Source organism: Centruroides vittatus, unplaced genomic scaffold (assembly GCF_030686945.1).
Source record: "Centruroides vittatus isolate TY-2023 unplaced genomic scaffold, ASM3068694v2 contig_566, whole genome shotgun sequence".
NCBI lineage: Eukaryota > Metazoa > Arthropoda > Arachnida > Scorpiones > Buthidae > Centruroides > Centruroides vittatus.
The window spans coordinates 104189-127926 of NW_027122337.1; the positions used below are offsets into that span (position 1 = coordinate 104189).

The window sequence follows — 23738 nt, forward strand, 5'->3', positions numbered from 1 at the left end:
GAATGAAGTTGGGAACTTAGAAGGCATTAGGGATTTAGCCGGGCCTGCAGTAAGTTGGAAGGGTGGTGAAGGATGGGTTTTGACATATCTGGTTTGAACCACCTGTTTAAATTTTTAAGGATCTGTCTCAGACTTAAACTAGGTCCCAAAAAGGCAGATAAATGCATCAGCCTTGGTCAACCAACTATTTAAATGATAAATAGAAGTCAGGTCTATGGAGTTGGAGTTGGCAAAAGTGTACAGATTTTATCTTTAATCTTAAGTAAACTTAATTATACTTAAATTACAGACTTAAATATAGGTTATAAATCAAAAAATATTTTAATGAGAGCAATGAAATAGCTTATGATACCATTTACCATTTTAGAAGGTCTCAAGCTGGAATTGGTGGTTTTGCGTACTTGCTTCTCAACCTATGCTGAGAATTGAACCCGTAACCATTTGCAGCAAACACACTCCCGACGAGCTACACCCCCTTGGTGATGTGATTATCAATTTATAGTTGTAGCATTTAAAAACACAATTTAAAATCGTTAAAGAATTTGGTCATGATCCTGATAACATATTCTATAATGCAGTGCTTACATTACTTACTTATAATTCATAAAAGTATCTACATAATTTATTTTTAAGATTGTATCTTAAAAATCAAATGATAGTTTAATCATATGATCGTTATGTAATCAAAGATGTAGACCTTAATCAGTAGTTTTTGTCATGTTATCAATTATGTGTATATCTAGAGGCTACGTAAAAAATCCAGCATTTAGATATCTGATAGTTAAGCTGTAGTTTTATTAAAATATGTTTTTTTTAACTGTTATTTTTTATGAATTTATATTATTTTTATCATTTCAGATGATTCAAAAGTAGAGATAACAAGTAACAGTCCTGCAGTTTTAGACTCCACCATTAGCTTTTTTGTGAAATTGAAGGACGAAGATCCAAAGAACTATTATTTGTACAGATATGATTTTCACGATAACACGGCTCAGGAGACAAAGAATGAAATCGCTGTCAGAGACATCATCTGTAACTATAATGTGTCGTATCCCAGTGTCTCAAACTTTGACGGAAATTTTACGATGGAAGTCAGAGTATATGTTTTTATGATCATTTTGTGGGTAGAAATAGGTTCCGAAAGTACAACATTTACTTTGACAAGTGAGTGAGAATGTATACCTTTTATTTGATCGATTTAAATATCTATTTTAATTAAAATATTATGTGGTTTATTTTTTTCTAAGAGATTAATTATTTTTGGATTGTGACATCTCGTTTCTTTCATCTTTTCTTTCATCTTTTGATACAGAAATTTTGTTGCAAATGATTTGCTCAAATACATAAAACATTAATGTAATGGAAAGTATTGGAATTGAGTCAAACTAGAGCTGGTTTTGGAAATTTCATGTTTTGAGACCCTATGAACACAAAAAGGGAAAAAGTTGTGCTCGTGTGTATTTATTTAGTTTAATATATCAGGTTGAGGTAAAGAGTAAGAAATGAAATTAGGCATGGTAACTTTTTATGTGAGTCATGGATGCTATTAAATTTTGATGGTTAAAGGTTAAAGGTTGAAGGGGTGGGGAGATGATGGAAATCATATCTCCATTGGAGTTGGACTTAATAAAAATTTTACTCATCATTGGCATTTACAATTTTTATTTTAAAAATTTATCACTACAATCAAAATTAAGCCTTTTGCCTTTTTATAATAATGAGGCATATCACAATTTTAACTTTGTGCTAATGCATATTAGTGTTTCTTATTCATAAATATTTTTTGCCAGGAAAGTTATTCAACTCTTTGCTGGTTTAATGAGAAGAATATATTTTGTTTATTTCTTTCAAATTCTTTTATTTAGTTTAGTGCTTGAAAGTTGAGGTTTTGAATTAGGTGTATTATTTAGGTGATATCCGCATTTAGTTTTCATTGCTGTATAATTTGAAAATTCAATTTCATTCAAGGATGTGCTTGAATGGTAATGGAACTCCTAAATTTGACTTTGTAGAATCCTAATACTATGTTTGTGCATAATCCACGAATCTCTTCGATCTCGATTTACCTACAGTCTGGATTGTGACCGTCGCCAGTCAAACGTGATTCTGTGAATCGCCATTTGGAAAATGCTGCTGTAGACGGACAAATTTTAATGAAGCAGTCCAACTGCACAACTTAACACAGTTTGGAAAATTAATATTTTAAAGTATTATATAAACAATATTTATTTATAAAACTGTATTATATTAGAAACATATAGTTTTAACTCAATATATGATCGCGTAGTCTTTATCTAATGGTGTGATCATTTTCAACTTATGTGAATGCAGGTTGGGATAGCTTTTTCAATGATGACTTTATAGAAATCACAGTCAATGGAGACATTTTTAGGCACCTTTTTAAAAGATTGTCTAAAGAATTATCTTGAATTTGATGAAATTAGTTTCTGCAGTTATAATCTTGTCTTTAATATACGGATTTGTTCGTATGTGATAGATAAATAAGGAAATGTAATTGAGGGATTTTGTTTTAATAAATTCTTAACCTGACCGATACATTGTGGGCTTGCTAAAAAATAAATGACCTTGTGAGTGCCCAAGGGGCAGGAGTTAAACTCTGATTTGAATTTCTGTTACATGTGTTATAAACTGTAGATAGTAAATAAAGTACAGTCCACTGTACAAACCAATTTGGTCAACAATTTATTTTCATGCCAAATGATCAAATATTTTCACGTTTTTGGGCTCTAATATTAAACATTAATTAAATTTAGTGGTTAACTGGGGATTAGATCTAGGAATACATCTGATGTTAGCAACGTGACTCTCTGCTAAGCAAGAAATAGTGAGGGCCATGCACTCATTGTTCCTGATGTGTCTTCATGATATACTTCAAGAGGACTCCTTTACAAATTTTTTACATTTAATTCCCTGATGATACAGTAACACACTGATACTTAAGATTCATTTGAACTTCCATAATCATTATACAAATTTTGAACATATTAAGTGCTACATATCTTTTGTAAATTGTTAGCATAACTTGTAATTTATATAATTTTTTAAATTAAATATTTTGAATTTTGTTTTTCAGAGTATATTAATGGGAACTTAAATGTTTACAACAATAACCAAATCGACAAAAGTGTTTATTTTCCAACCGGCCGTCCTCTCAACTTGACATTTACTCTTTATGATCCAAACCAGTTTTTCTCACATGATTCTATTTACTACACTTGGTTGGTAAATGATAAACTTATAGATGAGCATAACAAAAGTATCCTTTATAACTTTAGTAAAACTGGAGAATACAAGATCTCTGCCTTTATATTGGCTAAAACACCAGATCTAGAAGTTGAAGATAGCATGCTTAGTTTCAGCGGTGAGAAATGGGGAACATTTAATAAATTTTTGACTTTAAGAGGTAAGCTTTTTCAAGCTATTAATAATTTTCAGTTTGTTCTAAATTTCATTTATTGTTCTTAATAACGAAAATATTTGTTTAAAATAGAGCCAATTCCTAGAATTAATTATACTGGCAGTTTATGGATTAAGCATGGAAATCTTTTGGAATTAAATATCTTTTGTAATGGGAGGTGAGTGTTTTCTAATTATTTAAATCTTACCAATCTTGGATTATTTCAGTATTACATTTGCTCTACTCTAAAGTGATTTTTTTTCATACCTACATTTTAAATTGGGTTCTTTATTGATTTGCATACTCATGTAATATGCAAATCAATAAAGATACTAATGATATAATATTCATATAATGATACTAATATTAATATACTAATATTCATATAATGATACTAATTGTATCATTATGTGTGATGAGGTGAATTCTTTCAGATTCCTTTTTAAAAATCAAAAATGTATGCATGTACAAACATTTTTGAATGTATGAATCTATATATATAATCGAGACGAGTTAATAATAATAATAATAATAATAATAATAATAATAATAATAATCAGCGCAGAGCCCAAACGGTTAGGAGTTGAAAGTTGAAATTTGGTACACAGTTAGGGTACATCACGAAAACGCACACTAAGAAGGGATTTTTCGAAATTCCTCCCCATGGGGGAGAGGGACAGGATTAAGTCTTAACACTTCCATCAACAATGGAAGTGTGAAGCAACAATGGAAGTGTGAAGCAACAATGGAAGTATGAAGTAATAATGGAAGTGTCAACAATGGAAGTGTGAAGCAACAATGGAAGTGTGAAGCAACAATGGAAGTATGAAGTAATAATGGAAGTGTCAACAATGGAAGTGTCAACAATGGAAGTGTTACATAACAATGGAAATGTTAAGAGCCCAAACGGTTAAGAGTAGAAAGTTGAAATTTGGTACATAGTTACGGTACGTCACAAAAACGCACACTAAGAAGGGATTTTTCGAAATTTCTCCCCACGGGGAGAGGGACAGGATTAAGGCTTAACACTTCCATCGTTGATGGAAGTGTTAAGTATCAATAGAAGTGTTAAGTAACAATGGAGAACAAGAGAAGGCGACGTGCAAGATTTATGGGCACTGGAGGGGAAAAAAGAAATAGAGTAATATGTTAGAACATATTCGATTTTCAAATTTAAACAGATCAATTCGGTTTTTCTCGACTTTTCTTCTTTAGAACATTCGATGAAAACCGAACGATATAATCAGAACACGTCGTGAAAATCGAACAATATTACAATATTCGATTTTCAAATTCAACCTTTTATTAAAAATATTTAGTTTGTTGATGAAATTACTCTTTTTCTTCTGTGACTATAACGTAATAATCTTAATCTTCGCTATCATTACTTTTGCCCGAGCAACGCCGGGCCTATCTGCTAGTACATTTATATTTTTATATACATGCATATTTTGTATGTTGAACATACTCTGTTAGAGAATTGACTTATTTTCAAAACAATTAATATGTACAGTGATACCTGTGTATACCAGACTTGTACGGCATCAAATATTTTTTCCAGTTTGGCAGGTTTTTGTTTTATTAAAGTTCTGTTTTGGACAGGTTTTACTGTATATAATTTGGGTTCTGTAATAAAACTGGTTGTAATAGAACCATGATGAATTTGATTTTAGGAAAATACTAGATACTTTGTGAGTTTTATTTTCACAGACAAATTTATGGAGTTTTATTCCATTTTTGAGTTTTGGATTTGGCATGTTGCTAAAGAATTTCACCGATGGGATAAGACAATGTAACACAGGAAATTTGCCTGGGGATGAATCCTGGGAGGACTCTTATGAGAAATTGGTTTCTATTTAGGTGTTATATGCAAAGAAAACTTGGAAAACTCTACATGGTGTAGTTTCCTAAATTTTGCAGTCTTCATATGATGGTCAGATGCAGACTCATGACCAATTACCAGTATTCCGTAGTTTACTTGTTTATTAATAGTCTCTTACCAAAGAAATTAGATTTAAATTCTAGCTGAGAGCTTTTTATTCTTCACTCTACTTATCTAATGCATAATACAGGTTTGCTTTATTAAGCCTGAGATGCTTGAAAAAGCAGGGTTTGTACAAGATACAATTAATTAATTCAGCCCTAGTAAAATAATTCACTTCTTTTTTTATATGATTTATTTTGATCTAGCATATTTTAATAAGTTTGCCTTTATAAAAATCTCTATTTGATTTTAAATCTTTGAAAAAAATGCTTTTAAAATTTGCATTTAAGGCTGCTATATATACTCAAGTAAATTTTATGATTTGACTTCTTTTATGACATTTGAACATGAGTATAGTCAATCAGATGTATTGCCAATTAAGCTGTTTCATACCTAGATCTAGCTAGTTTAATTTTACATTTAGCTATGAAACTTTCAAATTGTCAAGATAGGGATTTAGCCATTTTTCCATTACAAATCAAATATTTTTATTAAGTTAACTATTATTATTATTATTATTATTATAACTTGGTAAATCAATAAACTTACACAATACACTTAAACTTCAGCATAAAATTAATTAATCAAAATAAAAAACAAATGTTTTTTCTGGTCTTAAGCCACCATCTTCAGGTTATTCAGTCTAAAAATTAATTATTTACCATGCCAAAATATTATCAAATTAAAGTAAGAGTTAACTACTGTCTAGCAGTGTTAAACAGTTTTTATTATAACTAGGGATTGCAATCCAGCAGTGTTTTGAATCCAGCTGGATTTTTGCTGGATTGAAATCATTCCAGCTGGATCCAGCGCGGATCCAGCATGGATGTATTTTTGGTGCAATAAAGTGTTATCTGTCTATCTATCTATCCTGCAATTTATGTTTTTTTAATGAAATAAAACATTTTTTAAAAATACTTAAAAAGCTTTCATTATTTAGACTGGTATAAATCAGTAAAACGTCTTACACATTTAGGTAGTAAACTTAACTTTGGTTCAGTTTAATATTTGAGATAGAGATAATTAACTTTAAATGTTTAGTTAGATTATAATTATAATGTAATCTTTAAGTTAAATAATAGCAAAGGTAATTCTACTGATTAATTTATATTAATATATTATAATAATGTAAGGACGGATAATCAGTGGCTAAGTGGCTATCAGTCTTACCAGTTTTCATATATAGACTCTACATATTAGTCTGTAGTTATTTATAGGTATATAAAACTATGTACTGGAAGTAGAATAAGTTAAATAAACTACACCTTTATCAATCCAGCAAAATTTAATAAAATAATAACGTTTTCAATCGTTTTTAACTATCTTCCTCGGTTACAAAAAAAAAAAAAATAAAACATTAAATATAGAACATAAAATGTGTTCGGAATAAATATGAAAATTAACGAAAAACGCCTAAACAACAGACAAAATATAGATAAATAAACAAAATAAATAGCGGAAAAAATATATACAGGGTGTTTTTTTTAACTGACGGTACTCAGAAACATCTGTAGAGCAATCTAGCAGCCGGACTATCGCCAAATTTGGGAGAGTGACTAAAGATGACATGGCAAAGAGATTCCGCGAAGAAAAAAGTAGTACCTAAATTCGCCAGTAGAGGAGGATTTGGCACTGTTGTAGCGAAAAAGCTACCAGCACTTCACTGAAGAAAGGGTCATCAGTCACTTTTTCCACTTGCATGGGCCGCCTCGCTCCCCGGATCTAACCCCGTGTTACTTTTTCCTGTGGGGTTACTTAAAGTCCAAGGTCTATCTTGGTAGTGTCCCAAACTTGATGACTTTGAAGGACAACATTTCTCGAACCGTGATGAACATTCCTGCGGACATGTTACGTTCGGCCATAGAGAACACGGTGTTCAGGATGCAATGAGTTGTCCAGCAGGACGGTGATCACATTGAAGAAAGGAGAAGGTTATTTGCTGATTAATTAAACTTTCGTTATTACACTGAAACCTCTGTCTGATTATTCATTCGTGTTTGTTAATTGCAGCTGGATTTTATGCAGATTCTTAGCTGTTTTGCTACAACAGCGCCAAATCCACCCCTACTGGCAAATTTGGGTACTACTTTTTTTTCGCGGAGTCTCTTTCCCATGTCGTCCTTAGTCACTCTCCCAAATTTGGCGACAGTTCGGCTGTTAGATTGCTCTACTGATGTCTCTGAGTACTGTCAGTTTTAAAAAAAACACCCTGTATATAAGATCCAATGAAACCAGCATTGTCCGTTAATAACATTAATTAATGTAAAAGGATCTCCACATGGTAGACAATAAGTTTGCATCTCTATGGTTTATACAACCAGTTGTCATGTGCGCCTTGCAGATTTCCAATCTCTCAAGATGTTTGACTGTTTGCCTATTCGTCGTCGTTTTTATAATTGAACGTTAACATCCTTCTCTCTTGCGTATGATGGCTGCGCAGTGTTGTCAAGGTTCTTACTGATTGTATATTTGTGCTCTTGAGCCTTTGTTTTAAACTGCGCATCGTTGCACCCACATAAACAAGCTTGGAATTGAAACGTTGGTTGTGTAAAGGCATCGAGTATACCCGTTGTTGAATTCCGATCCTCTTTCTTTTTATCGTTTCTTAAAAGTTTGAAAACAGTGGGATTACGTCGGTATACAATACGAAAATTATTAGACCTGGCAGTACATCTATGTATCTTGTTTTAAAATGGAATGTAATTAAGCACTATTCTTTTTACATTTATTCCAAACACATTTTATGTTCTATAGTTAATGTTGTATTTTTTTGTAACTGAGGAAGATCGTTAAAAGCGATTGAATACGTTATTATTTTATTAAATTTTCTTCAATTGATTAAGGTATAGTTTATTTATAAGTAATTTAATTATTAGTGTTAGTAAAGTAGTGAGTAAGTAATTAGTAGCAGTCTAGTAGTTAGCAAAGCGGCAACGCGACGACGTAGACTTTTGCGCAATTATTTAGAAAGTTAATTGAGTATTTGCGAATCCGCAGCGCTGGATCCAGCACCAAGTGCTGGATCCAGCAGGCCAAAGAATGCGCTGCATCCAGCTGGATTGCTGGATGAGGGATCCAGCAATTGCAATCCCTAATTATAACATTGTCACAAGTACTTTCAACATTTTATCGATACATTCTTTTCTTTGCCTGAAGATGATAACTTTAGAACATTAGGATAAGTTTAAATACGAAATATAACTCACCGTGTATGGTGTTATCAAATACTTTTCTTTTCTTTCGAGCGCTTTTGATGAATGTATTTCTGTCGTCGTCGGGCGAATGAACGATTTTTTTTTTTAATAGATACTGAACATGAACGTTCGAAACAAAGGAGAACACATACAAAAATTTTAATTTAACGTTTTTTGGTGACGTTCGATGCGAATCCACGATTTTTGAATACGTACGATGTAGCGAACGTGCTGTAATACAGCGCATGCGTGGTACTGTTTCTCGTCATTTGTATGAGATGTGACGTAACTCGCCATTTGATCGCTTGTATAGGGCGATCCATATGTTGGGCAGTTTCGGCGTAGGTGCATTGCACGTTTCCAACGTTATGTATAGCAATTCCCATATGAAGAGGAGCTTTCGAACGAGCTTAAACCCACGAGCTTACACCCACGGGGTCAAACGGGCTTACACCCACTGCTCAAGTATTCAAGACACTTTGAAAGAGTTGGCCTACATACAAAGGGTGGCTGCATAGCACGGTTACCAAAGGAGTGTCGTTGATCATCTAATTACTAAATTGCAGAAGAATAGCCGGCAGCACAACGACGGAGATCCACAGAAAACTGTTGTGTTGAGCTATATGCCCTTTCTTAATAAGGTTGTCAAAAATGTGGTTAGGGAGAAGAACCTGTGCGTAATTTACAAGTGCAATCCAACGATTTACAGACTACTGAGAAACGACAAGAAGAAAGATCGCTCGAGTGAGTTAACAGGTGTATATTTTATACCGATAAAAGATCATCATTTTAACACCGACCTTGTGTACGTAGGCGCCACGTTACGTAACCTGAAACAGAGAATAGAAGAGCATAAGTACTCTGTAAACAGTGGCACTGACAGCACGGTTCTAGCGACCTTTGCTAGACAACATGATATAACGGTGCACTGGGATAAGACCTCCGTCATAAGAGCCACTCGATCCAGGCAGGCTGTCAAATACATGGAAAAAATAGATACATAAAGCGCAGTTATCTACACTTTGCATCAACCACCGAGATGCGAATGGCCTATCATCTGCCTGGAAGTCACTTGTCGAATAACATTACGCTTTGACACGGGAAAGAGAGGGAACCTACTATGGTCTCATCATATTCTTGTATTTATTGCCGTTTATTAATTTCTTCTTTTATTCTGTTTGTAGCATAGACCCGTCTATGCACAGTCGTGGTTTTTGTAAATTCGAACGCCGTTTTTTTGTAATTTCGAATTTCATTTGTTATTAGTATTCGTTTAACTGATGAAGGTTGATTAACGCATCCGAAAATGTTTTTAAGCTATTAAAGACTTCCTACTGGATATGTTAAAGGTGTTGTATGTTTGTTTGCATTGCCATCTGGCTGTTTTAATGGAACCAAATAAACTTCCAATTTTTCTTGTATGGATCTCTATCTCTTCATACACACCGGGGTATGTATGAGTAAGTTGTAATTATTGGATCTCTATCATTGCAGGGGAGTTTTTGTAAGGTTATTGAGCTTTAATAGAGAGTTTGCAGCCAAAGTTTCCGTCTTTAAAACGTGAACTTCAAACATCTAGCACAGACATCTTAGAAGTCTAAAAGTTTAACAATGACATTTGGAATGTTGAGCATGGCGAGTAGAAGTTTAGCTTAAACGTCTGCATTTTTCTGTTTAGGGTTAAAATTATGAAATATTTTATTAAAATAATGGTTATTTAAGCATTTATGAACAACATTCTAAAAAAACAGGTGATTTTAATCCAGAAATTATTTAATTATTCAATTTTTATGCAAGTGATGTGAATTTCCTGTAGGATTTTCATAGTTGTGTTCATACAGCTTATCATAATGCTGTAGAAGTAGGTTTGTTCTTTTATGGTATATTCTACTATCAACAGCATATTTCTTTTGTAAATTTTTATAAATAATCTCTCCAGCTTCTTTTACATTGTCATCTGATTATGGATTGTCATCTCCATATGGATTTATAGCCAACATTTCCTTGAACAAAATTATGGTAGGAATCACGACACTAATTAAAGTCAAAAGTAACTTAGTGTTATTAAACATCCTATAAATATTTTTAAATAGTTTAATTTATTTTTTATCTTTACTGGTCACTTTTGTCATTTTAAGTACATCTGCCATTTTACAACGAATCTTGCACTACATTGCACAACATAAATGTTTACTTCCATGTGTTTTACTTGGAGTTTGGACATCATCGGATATGTACTTCCACTTGCCGTACAAGTTTGAACTTTTGACTTGGGCCACAACCTCCCTATTCAGAAGAATAAGTCCACATTTTTTTGAAAATTTTGGCAATGCTTAATGAGATGGGCCCTAGGTATTGAATGGAAGGCCTCACTATTCCATATCTAAGAATTGTTTTATATTCCATATGGAACCACCAGGGTATATTAACAGTGCCATGCCATTGCTACACTTATCCACAGGGCTTATCTATTTCAATTCTATCACTATTTAATACATAAGGAATTACAGATTGTTGCAACAGCAACCTGCAAAGCAGGATATAGGCATGCAAAATTTAAACATATCAATATTTGGATACGTATATTGCTCTTTCCATGCTACTAATATCAACTAGTCTGTCTTTGGACAATTTTCCAACTTTCTAACCTTTGCGTCACCAATGTAGAGGCATGTTTGGAGCTATGTTTGAAGTGCTACATGATGCAACTTTTGATCACTCTCTACAGCAGTGGATCTCAATCTTTTTGAAGTCGGGGAACACTAAACTTACACATTTTTTTTTCCGTGGAGCAGTTACAATACATCAGCTTTAAAGTAGGGATGGCAAACCTTTTTGAAATCGAGCACACTCGGTCTAGTAGATGACGACATTGGCGTTTGCTAATTACATTACCATACAAAATTTATTTTACATTGTATTGATTTGTCTTTTGCAACAATTTTTAATTGTATATTTGTTTTTTCGCAGAACACTTTCGCGGAGCACCCGTGTTCCGCGGACCACGGATCGAAAACCGCTGCTCTACAGCGTATTTAAAAACTAAAAATATGGATTATATCAGAGTATTATTTCAGATTATATTGTGATAAAAAATTATATTTTGTTTTATTTAAATAGACATATTTTGTTACTGAGATGTTATTGTGTACCATGAGTTTGGAATCTAAATTTTAAGATTATTTATTATGTTATGTTAATTAACAACTTAGAAAATTTAATACAAGTGTCACAAAACAGGTAATGTTTTGCAGCTTTATTTCCATGCAATACAATAAATTTTTGTTTTAATGATGCATCATAATATTGCCTTGAAAGCATTTTAAATTTTAAAAAGAATTTAAATTAAATGCTTGTTACTAGCAAAGTTCATTTGAACTGATGTGACTATTGACTAGTGTAGCCAAAATGTCTGTTATTGGTGCATAGTGCACCATGTGGTCTATTCATAACTACCAATCTTTGCTTTAGGTTGAAAATGTAAAACACTAGATTCTAATATGCAATTCTGTTTTTTGACAAATAATTAGTGTTTAAAAAGGGCATGTTACAATTGATGCTGAACACCATAGAAATTTTTTACCCAAGATAATTTTGGTTGTGCTTTCCCTTGGGTATTTTGTACTTGAAAGCATGCAGTTTTTCCAACTTTAAAAAGTTAATATTAATTTACATTTTCTTTTATGGTTTAAATGAAGATCACAAGACCAACAACTGCCGAATTATCGGGCTAGCAAATGGCTATAGTAATATTAATAATTTAAGTTAATTTGGTACTAGAGTTAGGCGTTAGGCGCCATCTCTTGCTAAATTTAATAATTAGAATTTTAGCAAGAGATGGCGCCTAACGCCTAACTCTAGTACCAAATTAACTTAAATTATTAATATTACTATAGCCATTTGCTAGCCCGATAATTCGGCAGTTGTTGGTCTTTATATATAACGGGTTAGTTGTTGTTTATTGAAGATCACAAGAATACTAAAACCAATTAACTATTATAATGTATAAAAATGAGCAAAATCTTGACTACTGTTTCACAAAATCCAGTTAACAACAATTAAAATAAAACAATAACCCAAAATACAGTATAAAAAGTAAGATATTTTAATTTGAAACAGATGTTTTTGGTAGTTTTATAAACAACCACCATCAGATTACAAACATTTGAAAGTGGAATATTACATGGAATAGAACTTTTTAATTTCAAAGATGCCTTCTGATTGGACAGAGTCTATGGTGATGTTACCACTTTATGGCACTATTTTTGGATTTCATATAAAACTCTCCAGGCCTATACTTATGTGTTGTTATCTTTATAATTAATTGCTGTCTTTGCATTATATATTTCTAGTTGATCTAAGTGCTTGATGTTGGAAAAATCTCTCAAATAATATATTGGACTTGCTTGGTCTGGGTGAGCTTGTACGTCTGATGCAAAGATGGCTAAAGTTGTGGTTGTCTGACCTTTCCTAATCTATGTCATATGTTCCTGTAGGCAAGACATAATGGCCATGTTGTAGCCCAATTATTGTAGCTGTTTGCCTCTTCTACTGACTGTTACAGGTATGGAATAAGTTTTTAGAACATTATTTCTATTGTGAGGTTATTCTTCTTTCTGAGCAAAGTATACACTGTGGGACTTCCTGTAGGCTAAGGTAAGGTCTTGGCAATTTCCCTGAAGTTGCATGTCATGTGATTGTATGTCATTTAGAGACTGTAACTTGCTTGCTTTTTACTTAAAATTTCTTACTCTTTGTGCTGAATTCTGGATTCTTGTTGTATTTTGAGTGAAATGTTGATTTAATGTTAACTAACCACTGAGGTTATTCAACTGAATTGATTAATGCAACTTAACAGTGAGTGAAATCTATTATAATATTGTTTTTGATGTATGAACAGTTGAAAGTCTTTCCAACCTCTCACACCTGATGATGACCCATTAACCAGGTTGAAAATGCTGACATTTTTAACCTGGTTAATAGTCAAGCTAGAAAATATGGTTTTAAACATGTGTAATTATTTTAGTTGTTAAAATTCACTTTATAACAATAAAAAGAGCAAGAGTTTGTACCTAATTTAAGATCACAGCTAAAACCGGATAAAGTAATAAACGAAAATTATACATTGAAACTCCAGTGTACATTGAATGGTTTGTAAAGAAAACAAACATTTTCAGTGCACTTAAGCCACCATTGCCAGGTTATGGTCATCTTTCGATTGTAGAACATTTAAGATGGAATGCTTTCTTATTTTGAAACTTAGAACCCTGAACGTACTGGAATTGTAAACAAAATCTAACACCTTATCTTCGCTGAGAAAGTTTAATTTCAAACAAACGTTTTCGGCCTATTCTATAGGCCATCATCAGGCTAAAAAATCGAATAGTATCGTTCCATAAGAACGAATACAAATATTTAAACTTTAAATTAACAACGGATTAATACAAATATTTAAATTTAAAAATTAACAATGGATTAAAAGATGATACATGATAAACTAATATCGTATAGAATTAAAAACAAAATAAAAATCAAAAATAAACTCAGAAAAACTTCTAAACACAAGCATAGAACATAAATTTAAGGAATGACAAGGATAGCATTAGGAAGGAAGAAAAAGCGGGTGTGTATAGGATACCATACGAGAACGCACAGCTGGGAATTAAGAAAGATTATATCGGCGTTACGACAAGGAGTTTGAGTGTAAGACTCAAGGAGCACAAGTATAACATCAGAAAAAGCTCCAACGCCACGGTACTATCCCAAATGGCTCAGACCGAAAGCTCGATAGTTAAATGGGATGAAGCGGACATTATAAAACCCGTGAGCTCCCCAACGTTGGCGAGGACCGCTGAGAAAATAGAGATTTACAAGAGCAAGCTGGAAGGGGCGTGTATAAATGCGAGGGACGCTGAGGGCCTTCCATCGGCCTGTAAGTATATGGTTAAAAACTCTGCAAGGAACTCTTAATTTACATGTTTATTTTATGGTTCTATGCTTGTGTTTAGAAGTTTTTCTGAGTTTATTTTTGATTTTTATTTTGTTTTTAATTCTATACAATATTAGTTTATCATGTATCATCTTTTAATCCATTGTTAATTTTTAAATTTAAATATTTGTATTAATCCGTTGTTAATTTAAAGTTTAAATATTTGTATTCGTTCTTATGGAACGATACTATTCGATTTTTTAGCCTGATGATGGCCTATAGAATAGGCCGAAAACGTTTGTTTGAAATTAAACTTTCTCAGCGAAGATAAGGTGTTAGATTTTGTTTATATAATTTTTGCTGGGCACGTTTTATTTAATGTACTGGAATTGTTTAAACATTAAAGTTGTATTTTGATTGGTCAGTTATGATTGTTACAAGCTTGGTGTTGGAGTGGTATTCTGGAGCTGAAATAAGGCTCTATTGGCTTGCTCCAGAGAGTTGTTGCTTTTGTAGTTGATGGTGGAGCCCTCCTTAGAAGATTTATGTATTTCAGTTTTTTCCAGATGTCAAATATGTGACTTTTCTGTCAACAGTTATAATAAACAAGAGTCTATAGTATATTAAGGCCACCACAAAACCCCATTATATTGATGATTCCAGAAACAATTAACTTCCTTCAAAAAGACAAATCACCACTGCTCTTTCCATCCTTGCATTAGAAAAGGATATCCACACCCATCTAGACCAAGCAAGGCTTTCACATCTATCAACAGAAAAATGACATATTTGGCATCTAGAAAAAAATTGAAATATATAAAGGTACAACCTCTGCATCAACTACAAGGACAACTCCATGGCTGGAGTGCCTTATTTGAGCATCAGAATATCTCTCCCAAAGGCCAGGCTCATAATCAACCAATTAACAACAATCACAACCGACCAATCAGAATGCAACCTTAAACATTTAAAAAATTTCAGCACACCTAGTATTCCAAGTTTCAAAATAAGAGAAAATTCCATCTTAACTGTTCTTTTACATTTGAAAGTCAACCATTCTCTGGTTATGGCCACCTTAAGTCTGCCGAAAACATTTGTTTGCTCTGCAAACTATTTGGTGTATGCTGGAGTTTGGATACCTAAGTTTGGTTTAAGTTTGTATCCTACTAGCATTATAATTATTGAGTAATGTCTTAATAGTTAATAAGGCTGATTAATCACTGATCAAATATGATTTTGAAAAGCTAATCTTCTGTTCAACTGACTATAAATGTACAATACTCATAGATTATAAAATGAACTTAAAAAAAAATTTAATACAGATAGTATTTATTACACTTAACATTTGAAGAACTGTCTGGGGTTGAGAGGAGTTTGGAGTGGCTCTTGGTGAAATTGATTGCTAACATAGGTTTGAGTGTTGATTGCTTAGTTCTTTATTCACTGCAGAAGATTAAATTATGCTAGAAGTGATAGTCATCTTCTAAATATTTCTCTGAGAATCATTATATAGAAAGGATTCTAGGATTGAGGAAATAAGGTAACACAACACATGGGGATTTGTCTCTTGGGTTGCTTCTTGGAGAACTTTTTATGGGAAACTGGCTCATATTCAGATATTAGATGTGTAAAGAAACTCTGGAAAACTTCACATGGACAGCATGTTGATAAGGCACAAACCTGAAACCAACCACCACTACTTGGTTGCTTTATCCACTTGGCCGGTAGTGTGCTTCTATAGCAGGGGTGGGTAAGCAAGAGTTAAGTGGGAGCCAAAATGTAGGTTTTTCAAAATGCATGGGAGCCGCATTTCTGTACTGTCGTGGCAGATAGTATGGTAAGTATTTTATTATATAATATAAAAATAATATAAAACAAATATTGAATTTTTTTAATAAATGTATTTTCACAAAATTATAAAAATAAAATTGTAAAAATAATAATAATAAACAGAAATTAACACTCTCGGCAAGAGCCGCACGTAACTCAAGAAGAGCCGCATTTGCCCATGCCTGTTCTATAGTAAGAAGGGAATTAACTGATATATAACAGCTTTCAATACAAGTTTTAGTAGGTGTCTAATGATATGAATTAAAATGTGGATTGATATATAGAAAACAAAAGAAAACTAAAAATAAAGCATGCATATATTTGTCTTTGGTGGTTTTCAGAAGAATTGCAATGGATATAACTATGTGCAGTGTATTAAAGATATTTTCATGAATTTAAAAGATTCTATTAGTTAATGCAAAGAAAAAGATATCATAATTGTAATTTAAAATTGACACTTGACCCATAGTGAGTGGAGCATAACTTTACAGTCTGCCAGATTATATTAGGCTATGTTCTGGCAATCATTTGACTTTAATATATAACTATTGGGATCTAGATGTTGATATTTGTCCTTACATTCTTTTCAAATGAACCATAAAACACAGATTAGATGAGTTATTTTCAGGAATTAGAATGATTGGTCTGGAATTGAGCCTAGGAGGAATAATTCTTGTAAATATTAGAATAGGAGGAATAATTTGTCTTGTAAATATTAGACAAATAGGGGAAAAGGTAATCACGTGACATAGGTGTCGCACATATCGATGCGGTTGTAAACAAGGAGCCCGGTTCGACGGATAACTAACCTTAAAATAATGGAAGAATGAAAATATTATTTAGGAAGGTTAACAACGTTACAATTAAAGAATGAATTAAAAATATACAATGCCAAGTTTCTAGTAGGAAAGCTGATTTAATAGAAAGGTAAGTTAAAATGATCTACTTCTACATTTTTATCGTTAATTGTTATGAAGGATATTAGTTGGAAAATAGCATTAATTATTACATTTAAACATTTATAATTGAATGAAGACCTTATGTTGTATGCTAGTATACATTCTTAATCTTAGAATTTATAAACAGACAAAAATTAAAAATACTGTAAATGGAAAACTTAAATTAGACTAGGGTCTAAAATGAGAAAAAAATTATATACAGTATTAATAAAGAACTAGGCTAACAGTGAAACAAATTAAGCATCTCTGTCAACAATGCATGGTTTAAAATTGGATAGCATAAAACATTTAAATACTAACCAAACTTGACAGTGAAATTATATCGGATGCACCTGTTGCCTCAAAATCTCGTATGTACGATGGTTAAAGTTGTGTGTATGAGCCATTTGTATAATACATTCAATATGTATTCTTTTACTAGATATTTTTGTCTCGAGATAACAAACTGCTATTTAGCTGTGCTTTCCTTCTCATAAGAGTGGGTGTATTTACCACTCTTTAGTAATTAGCAAGTCCTGAATGTTAAAACCTCTATCAGCCATTACACAGTCTTTTGCCTCTGTTATTTTACACAGTGAAGTTCTTTCAACAATCTGTCGATCACTTACAGAACCACCATATGCTTCTGAAACAAAACTTATTAGGTCCACCAGTGGGCAAACGGTCTTTGTACCCCAAACTCCAGGAGTTTGATTGTCGGGCGCCTCGCTCGGACGGGCTGATCACGTGGAGTTTTCCGGGTTTTCTCCTCATCTGTAATGCCTTAATAGGGGCCAGTTTCCCTTAAAAAGACCTCCCAGAAGGCATCCCTCCTATGCAGATCGCCCAAGTGTTGTGTTGCCATAATTTAACAAACAAACAAACAAAACTCATTAGACCACCTGGTGTGCAACATACAACTGCTTTTAATGTGTTGTCATTTTTATGTGATGACTATATAGCCTGCTGTGCAACAGGATTTTTTGGTTTGCTTATTTTGCATTCTAGAGAATCAATAATAACTAGTATTTGGAAATTTCATTTTAAAATTACTAGGCATGTATATGTCAACAGTAGATCTCTCCTCTCTCCATTTATCCAACTCCATTGATCCAAGTGATGAAAGTATTCATACTGTTACTTCAGATACACTGAACATCCTACTCAACTCAAAAGTTGCTGTATTCGATCTTAATTTTATTAAAGTTAAGAACAACTGGTTTGGCACTGCAAGTGTTACAACCTGAAACTTGTAATATTTTAAGCTGTATGCTGCTGTCCCAAACTTTGAAGTACAGAATTGAAAGAATTGTAGTTCTCTAACCCAGTATAGTAATGTATAACATTGTTATCAAACTCAAATCTTTCAACTGACATTGGGACTTCAAAAATGCGTATCTATGTAGTTACACTGACCATAGCACTTGCCACGTCATTTTCAATAGGCTAACAAGTAACCTCCTCCTCATTTATTATTACTTCTCCTCCTATTTCTAATGTACCAGTATCCGTTATATAGGATGCATCACGATTATCTCGAATTTTGCGTTCACAGTTTTCTCTTCTTGCTCATCTACTTGCAACCAAAGGTGCCTCTTTTTTTAGACCAAAAAAATACATTTGGTTCAGCATCAGCCTTCAGTTGTCTCTTTGCTGGGAAGTTTCCTAATAAAGTAAAAATAAATCTATTCGTTTTTCATTCAGCATAAAAAGTTAACAATTAAATCCATGCTACTATATATGCTTTTTAACCTTTATTAATTAACTTAGTATTGATGCTACGTAAGTGCTGAAAACCAGCCTCTACTGTTAGGGCTTATCACACCTAGATATTAAAACTAAACAGAGATTTTTGTTGTAAACATCAGGTATTTTGCAAATGAGGTGCTTGCAGTGTCATTAAGCCTCTTAATTGCTTATAGCTTGAAAAAAAATGTTGTACAGTTATTATAATTCTTTAAACAATGTGCTTACCAAAGATATTAACCTCCTTATAACTTGGGTGTGAAGTGATTTTTACACACAAGACGGGACAAACGTGGTTTCCAATTTGCTCTTTTAATAGCGTGAATCATTTCTTTCGCAATACTGGATATTTTGGAAACTTGTGACCACCACTATTAGAACAGTGTGGTACACACCACGTACTTGGCATTTTTGGAACTTTAAACGAGAGTCCAGTAATTATTTTAAGAATTAACAAATGGTACTCTATACGTTTTAACAACCGACAACATATCGCTTTGTCCGTTCACAACCTCGTCGATACTAGTGCCGCGCACGGAGTAATTTCACTTTTTTCTCTTATCAGGAAAGTGCTTTCAAAATCTTTTTGGCCGGTTTTCTTTTCCAGATTGAAACCAGGTCTTTCCAGGATTCAGGTTTGATTGTTGGTTGAGACATTTTTTGTGTGTTGTTAACCTTACCATCTGGTCACCTCATTGTGAATCTTGCTTAAAGGGCCTTGTTGTGTCCCCAGAAGGAGTCACCTTTTGATTACCATCGAATTGGCATATTCCTACGGTACATAAGAATGTGGATTTGAATCTCAAACCTTCACGAGTGATCCGATCCTATTCCTCACCATACATCTGATTAATTGTGGATCTGACCAGATATGTGGTGCCCACGGAAAGTTCATTTAGAACCTACAGAGGAAACAGAATCGAAAAGAATCTTGTAATATTTTTTACCAACCTCCTCAAATCCTGTTTTATATTGCTTACGTCTGTTTTTGAAATTAGAAATATTATTTACTTTGTAATGTGTATTATGTAAATTTACACGATGATATACTGTACACGTAAGATGTGCTTTTGTGTTGACCAGTAAATAACATAGTATACAAAAATAAATTTAAGCTAAGTACATTTATCAATTAACAGGACTTATTATACTTGAAAATTATGGATGCAGATATTTAGTCTTACTGATCAGAAATAATATTTTTTATTTAGTTCAAGCTAAGTACATTTATCAATTAACAGGACTTATTATACTTGAAAATTATGGATGCAGATATTTAGTCTTACTGATCAGAAATAATATTTTTTATTTAGTTCACCTGTGAACTAAATAAAAAATATTATTTCTGATCAGTAAGACTAAATATCTGCATCCATAATTTTCAAGTATAATAAGTCCTGTTAATTGATAAATGTACTTAGCTTAAATTTATTTTTGTATACTATGATAAAGGACACAAAGGCATAATAATTGAAATAAAATACAGTAAATAACATTATTTGTTTAGCAGTGTGGTCAAGGAAAGTAATAAATGTGTGTGCCGTTTACTAACAGATAAAAAGATGTTCTTCAAGAAATAGTATAAACTGGAGTGATGTCAAATATAGTCAAATTGTTTCATTAACTATAAAACATGTCTTTAGACATCATTATTAAAAGTAAGATAAATTTGAACGTTTCCAAATTTTTCAGTTCTCCTTTCCGTTATTGTAATAATGCCTCTACATCTCGACCCCCAAGCAACTTTACTTGTGACGCCTCCATAATGTACGACGCCTGCCAGTTTACTGCCTCATACTACTTTCCCTGCTGCAATCAGTACTATTATTCTATATACATAGCCAATGACGTCAGTCAGATGCGAAAAACGTTGATGATTACAGTTTATGACAGTGAGTTTATCTCTAAAATTTATAAAAATTGTGTGTTTTTAGTTTAACTTAGACTATTTATTTATTGTTTTTTCAGTATCTCACGACCCTAGGCTTTCAGTCACGATTCTTCCTATAATTTGTGTGGTGCTGGTAGTTATCATGTTGGTGGTGGCTGTTGCATACTACAAGCAACAACAACGAAAATACAGAGTGGAAGTTGCAGATTTTGACTTCACTCAGGTAGAACAAATGGTGGAAAGAACGTTTTTCGAACGAATTTATGAAGAATTTAAGAATGCTCTCAGACCATCGTCCTCCAGGGATCGCGAATACGTTGGTGTACAAACGAATTTCATTTCTTTCTCCAGTAGAAATAGGACTAGACGTTACGGTGCCGTCTGCTGAATTGTATAAATTCTATTATTTTTCTTATGAAATTTCGGACCGTATACGCAACGGGATAAAAATACAGCGTGCGATGTGGGCTTCGAGATCATCTTAAACTCCGATCGCCGCCACGAACGCTTCCAACCAAATTAATTGCCTCTAACACAATGTGATAGAATTTCTTTTCTAATATTATGAACCTTCTGTCATTTTGGTTTATTATTTAAAGCGATTGTGTAAATTAGTTCTTCGCTGCTATATTTTCTTATGTACAGTACCATGGATTGATGCAGTCATTTTGATTTTCTAGAAAAATCTGCTTATATATTGATCAGAACGAAGGTATACAAAAAAAAAATAACTTTTTACATTCTCCAGTCTCTGATGACGTAATTTTGTAACAAGTTACTTTAATGGCGTCCGTGCTATATTAGCATATTTCAGAATGGCCGATCAACATCCGTTAGATATTCGAAAACTTTTATAGTCATAATTGAGTCAAATAAATATGTAAATATTTACGATAATTTTAAAAGAGTGTAATTTTTGAAACGACATTATAAATAAAAATATCCGTATCAATTTTATTAAATATAATATCGCATCGTAGGCTAACACTGCATTTTTGATTACTCCGGCGGAGATTAACAAAGCACATGGTGGTAATTAATGAAACTAAAATCAAATTTATTGCCCGTTCGAGAAAAACGAGTGCAGAATTTGCATGAGCTTAAGAAAATTTGGTTAATGTTACCCTAGGTATACAAAATGGCGGCTCGTCTCAGATTCCAGTAATCAGAAGACGGAACAGTGGGGGACACGTTCTGACCTAATCTATTCTAATTGGTTGCTAATAATTATGGTAATTTATTAGAATAGGTTAGGTTGGGTTAGAACGTGCGTCCCCGCTGTTCCCTGTCTTCTGATTACTGGAATCGTAGACGAGCCGCCATTTTGTATACCTAGGGTAACATTAACCGAAAATTTTTAAGTGTTAAATTTCCGAAGAGAAAAACAATAAAACAGTCACGTGATAATTTCGGTTTGAAGTTTCACTTCACTGCATTACGATGCGCTCGAATATCAACTCAATAATGACGTATTTTCTAGTTTTATTAGTATGAAAATGTGTTTAATGCTGCTTTATTGTATACATTTTAAGACCAGAACTCGCGAGCTAACCATATTAAATTATCCGCGCGCGTACGTCACGACTCGTAACCGATAAAGCAAATACTGTACTCATTTTATTTTTTCCAACACATTAATTTTAATCACGTGTGAAAACAGTAAGGTAGAATGCGATATGCGCTACGCGAGTCTTTTCGCATCGCGTTATATATGATAATTAAATGATGATGCAATTTGGCTATAACAAGTAACATTTACTATTTCGAAACAGGAAATAAATTATTAGACGAAGCAAAACTATGAGTCATTCGCCACAACTACATCTACTTACAACCGGATAGAGTTTAGTTCAAGAATATTAAAAAATTCACGCATCACGCACCACGACGCTTATTTATTGAATCGAACTGTAACAATACTTTAAGACTGTATTGTTCGCGAGACAAGTAAAAATGCTTTATTTAAAAGTTGTATTGCTTTTAAAGTTTTCGTTGGCGTGTAAATGTGAAAGTTACTTCATAACTAAATCAATAATCGGAAACAATGTAAGGGACGAACAATCAATGATGGAGTACAATCGGCAGGTAGCGCAGCTTGATCCTAAAAGAGTCATAGGAGAAAATCAAACTCGGGGTCAAAGAATAACTCCAGATAACATTATTCTTCGAAATCCAACGCGGCGCAATGTCAATGATTATAAAACACTCAAAGTTTTGATTGTATTTGTAGTCGGTATCTGTATCGTAATTTCCACAGTCGCCATCTTGTGTATCGTTGCGAATCGGAAGCGGAGAAAGAAACCGGGGAGGGCGATAATAGACGACGATGAAGACGACGATGACGTTCTGATTATCGATGTGGATAACGTGTCAAGTGGTGAAATCGATCGCGTGGATTTGCGTTTGCACGAGTGGCTTTTGAACTTTCATTGTGACGTAAAGGAGGATGTTAATGCACGTTACACGAGTGAAGAACATGAAAAGAGACTGCGTAAATTCTTATGTTGTAATACGAGTTCGGAGTGGTTTAATATTTAAGTTAATACAAACATTTGTGTCTTTCATGTCTTTCATTCGTGTAAATTCTGCAAATAAACTTCGAAGCGATATTGAATTTGTCAAAACAACTAATTCTGTCTTCTTGGCGCTTCTCGGTTGCATTTCACGCTATCTTCGAGATTCAAGAATTGAGATCTAGCACACAATTAATTTAATATATATTTTAAACAAATAATCTCTTATTAACACACAAAATTCATTTTTTCTGTATTAACTGTATTAATTTACATTAGTTACGCGATTTTTCGT

The 23738-nt window shown here is 33.0% G+C and overlaps 1 protein-coding gene across 1 annotated transcript in view; it reads left to right on the plus strand.

Moving 5' to 3' along the window:
* Nucleotides 1–21835, plus strand: part of LOC136979007 (transmembrane protein 130-like) — a 34898-nt gene extending 13063 nt beyond the window's left edge. The window contains exons 2-6 of the mRNA XM_067274885.1: nucleotides 859–1164; nucleotides 3095–3424; nucleotides 3512–3596; nucleotides 20732–20931; nucleotides 21008–21835. Of these exons, the coding sequence (XP_067130986.1) occupies nucleotides 859–1164; nucleotides 3095–3424; nucleotides 3512–3596; nucleotides 20732–20931; nucleotides 21008–21318 (1232 nt within the window). The 3' untranslated portion in view covers nucleotides 21319–21835. The remainder of the gene's footprint in view (nucleotides 1–858; nucleotides 1165–3094; nucleotides 3425–3511; nucleotides 3597–20731; nucleotides 20932–21007) is intronic.
* Nucleotides 21836–23738: the final 1903 nt, after the last annotated feature.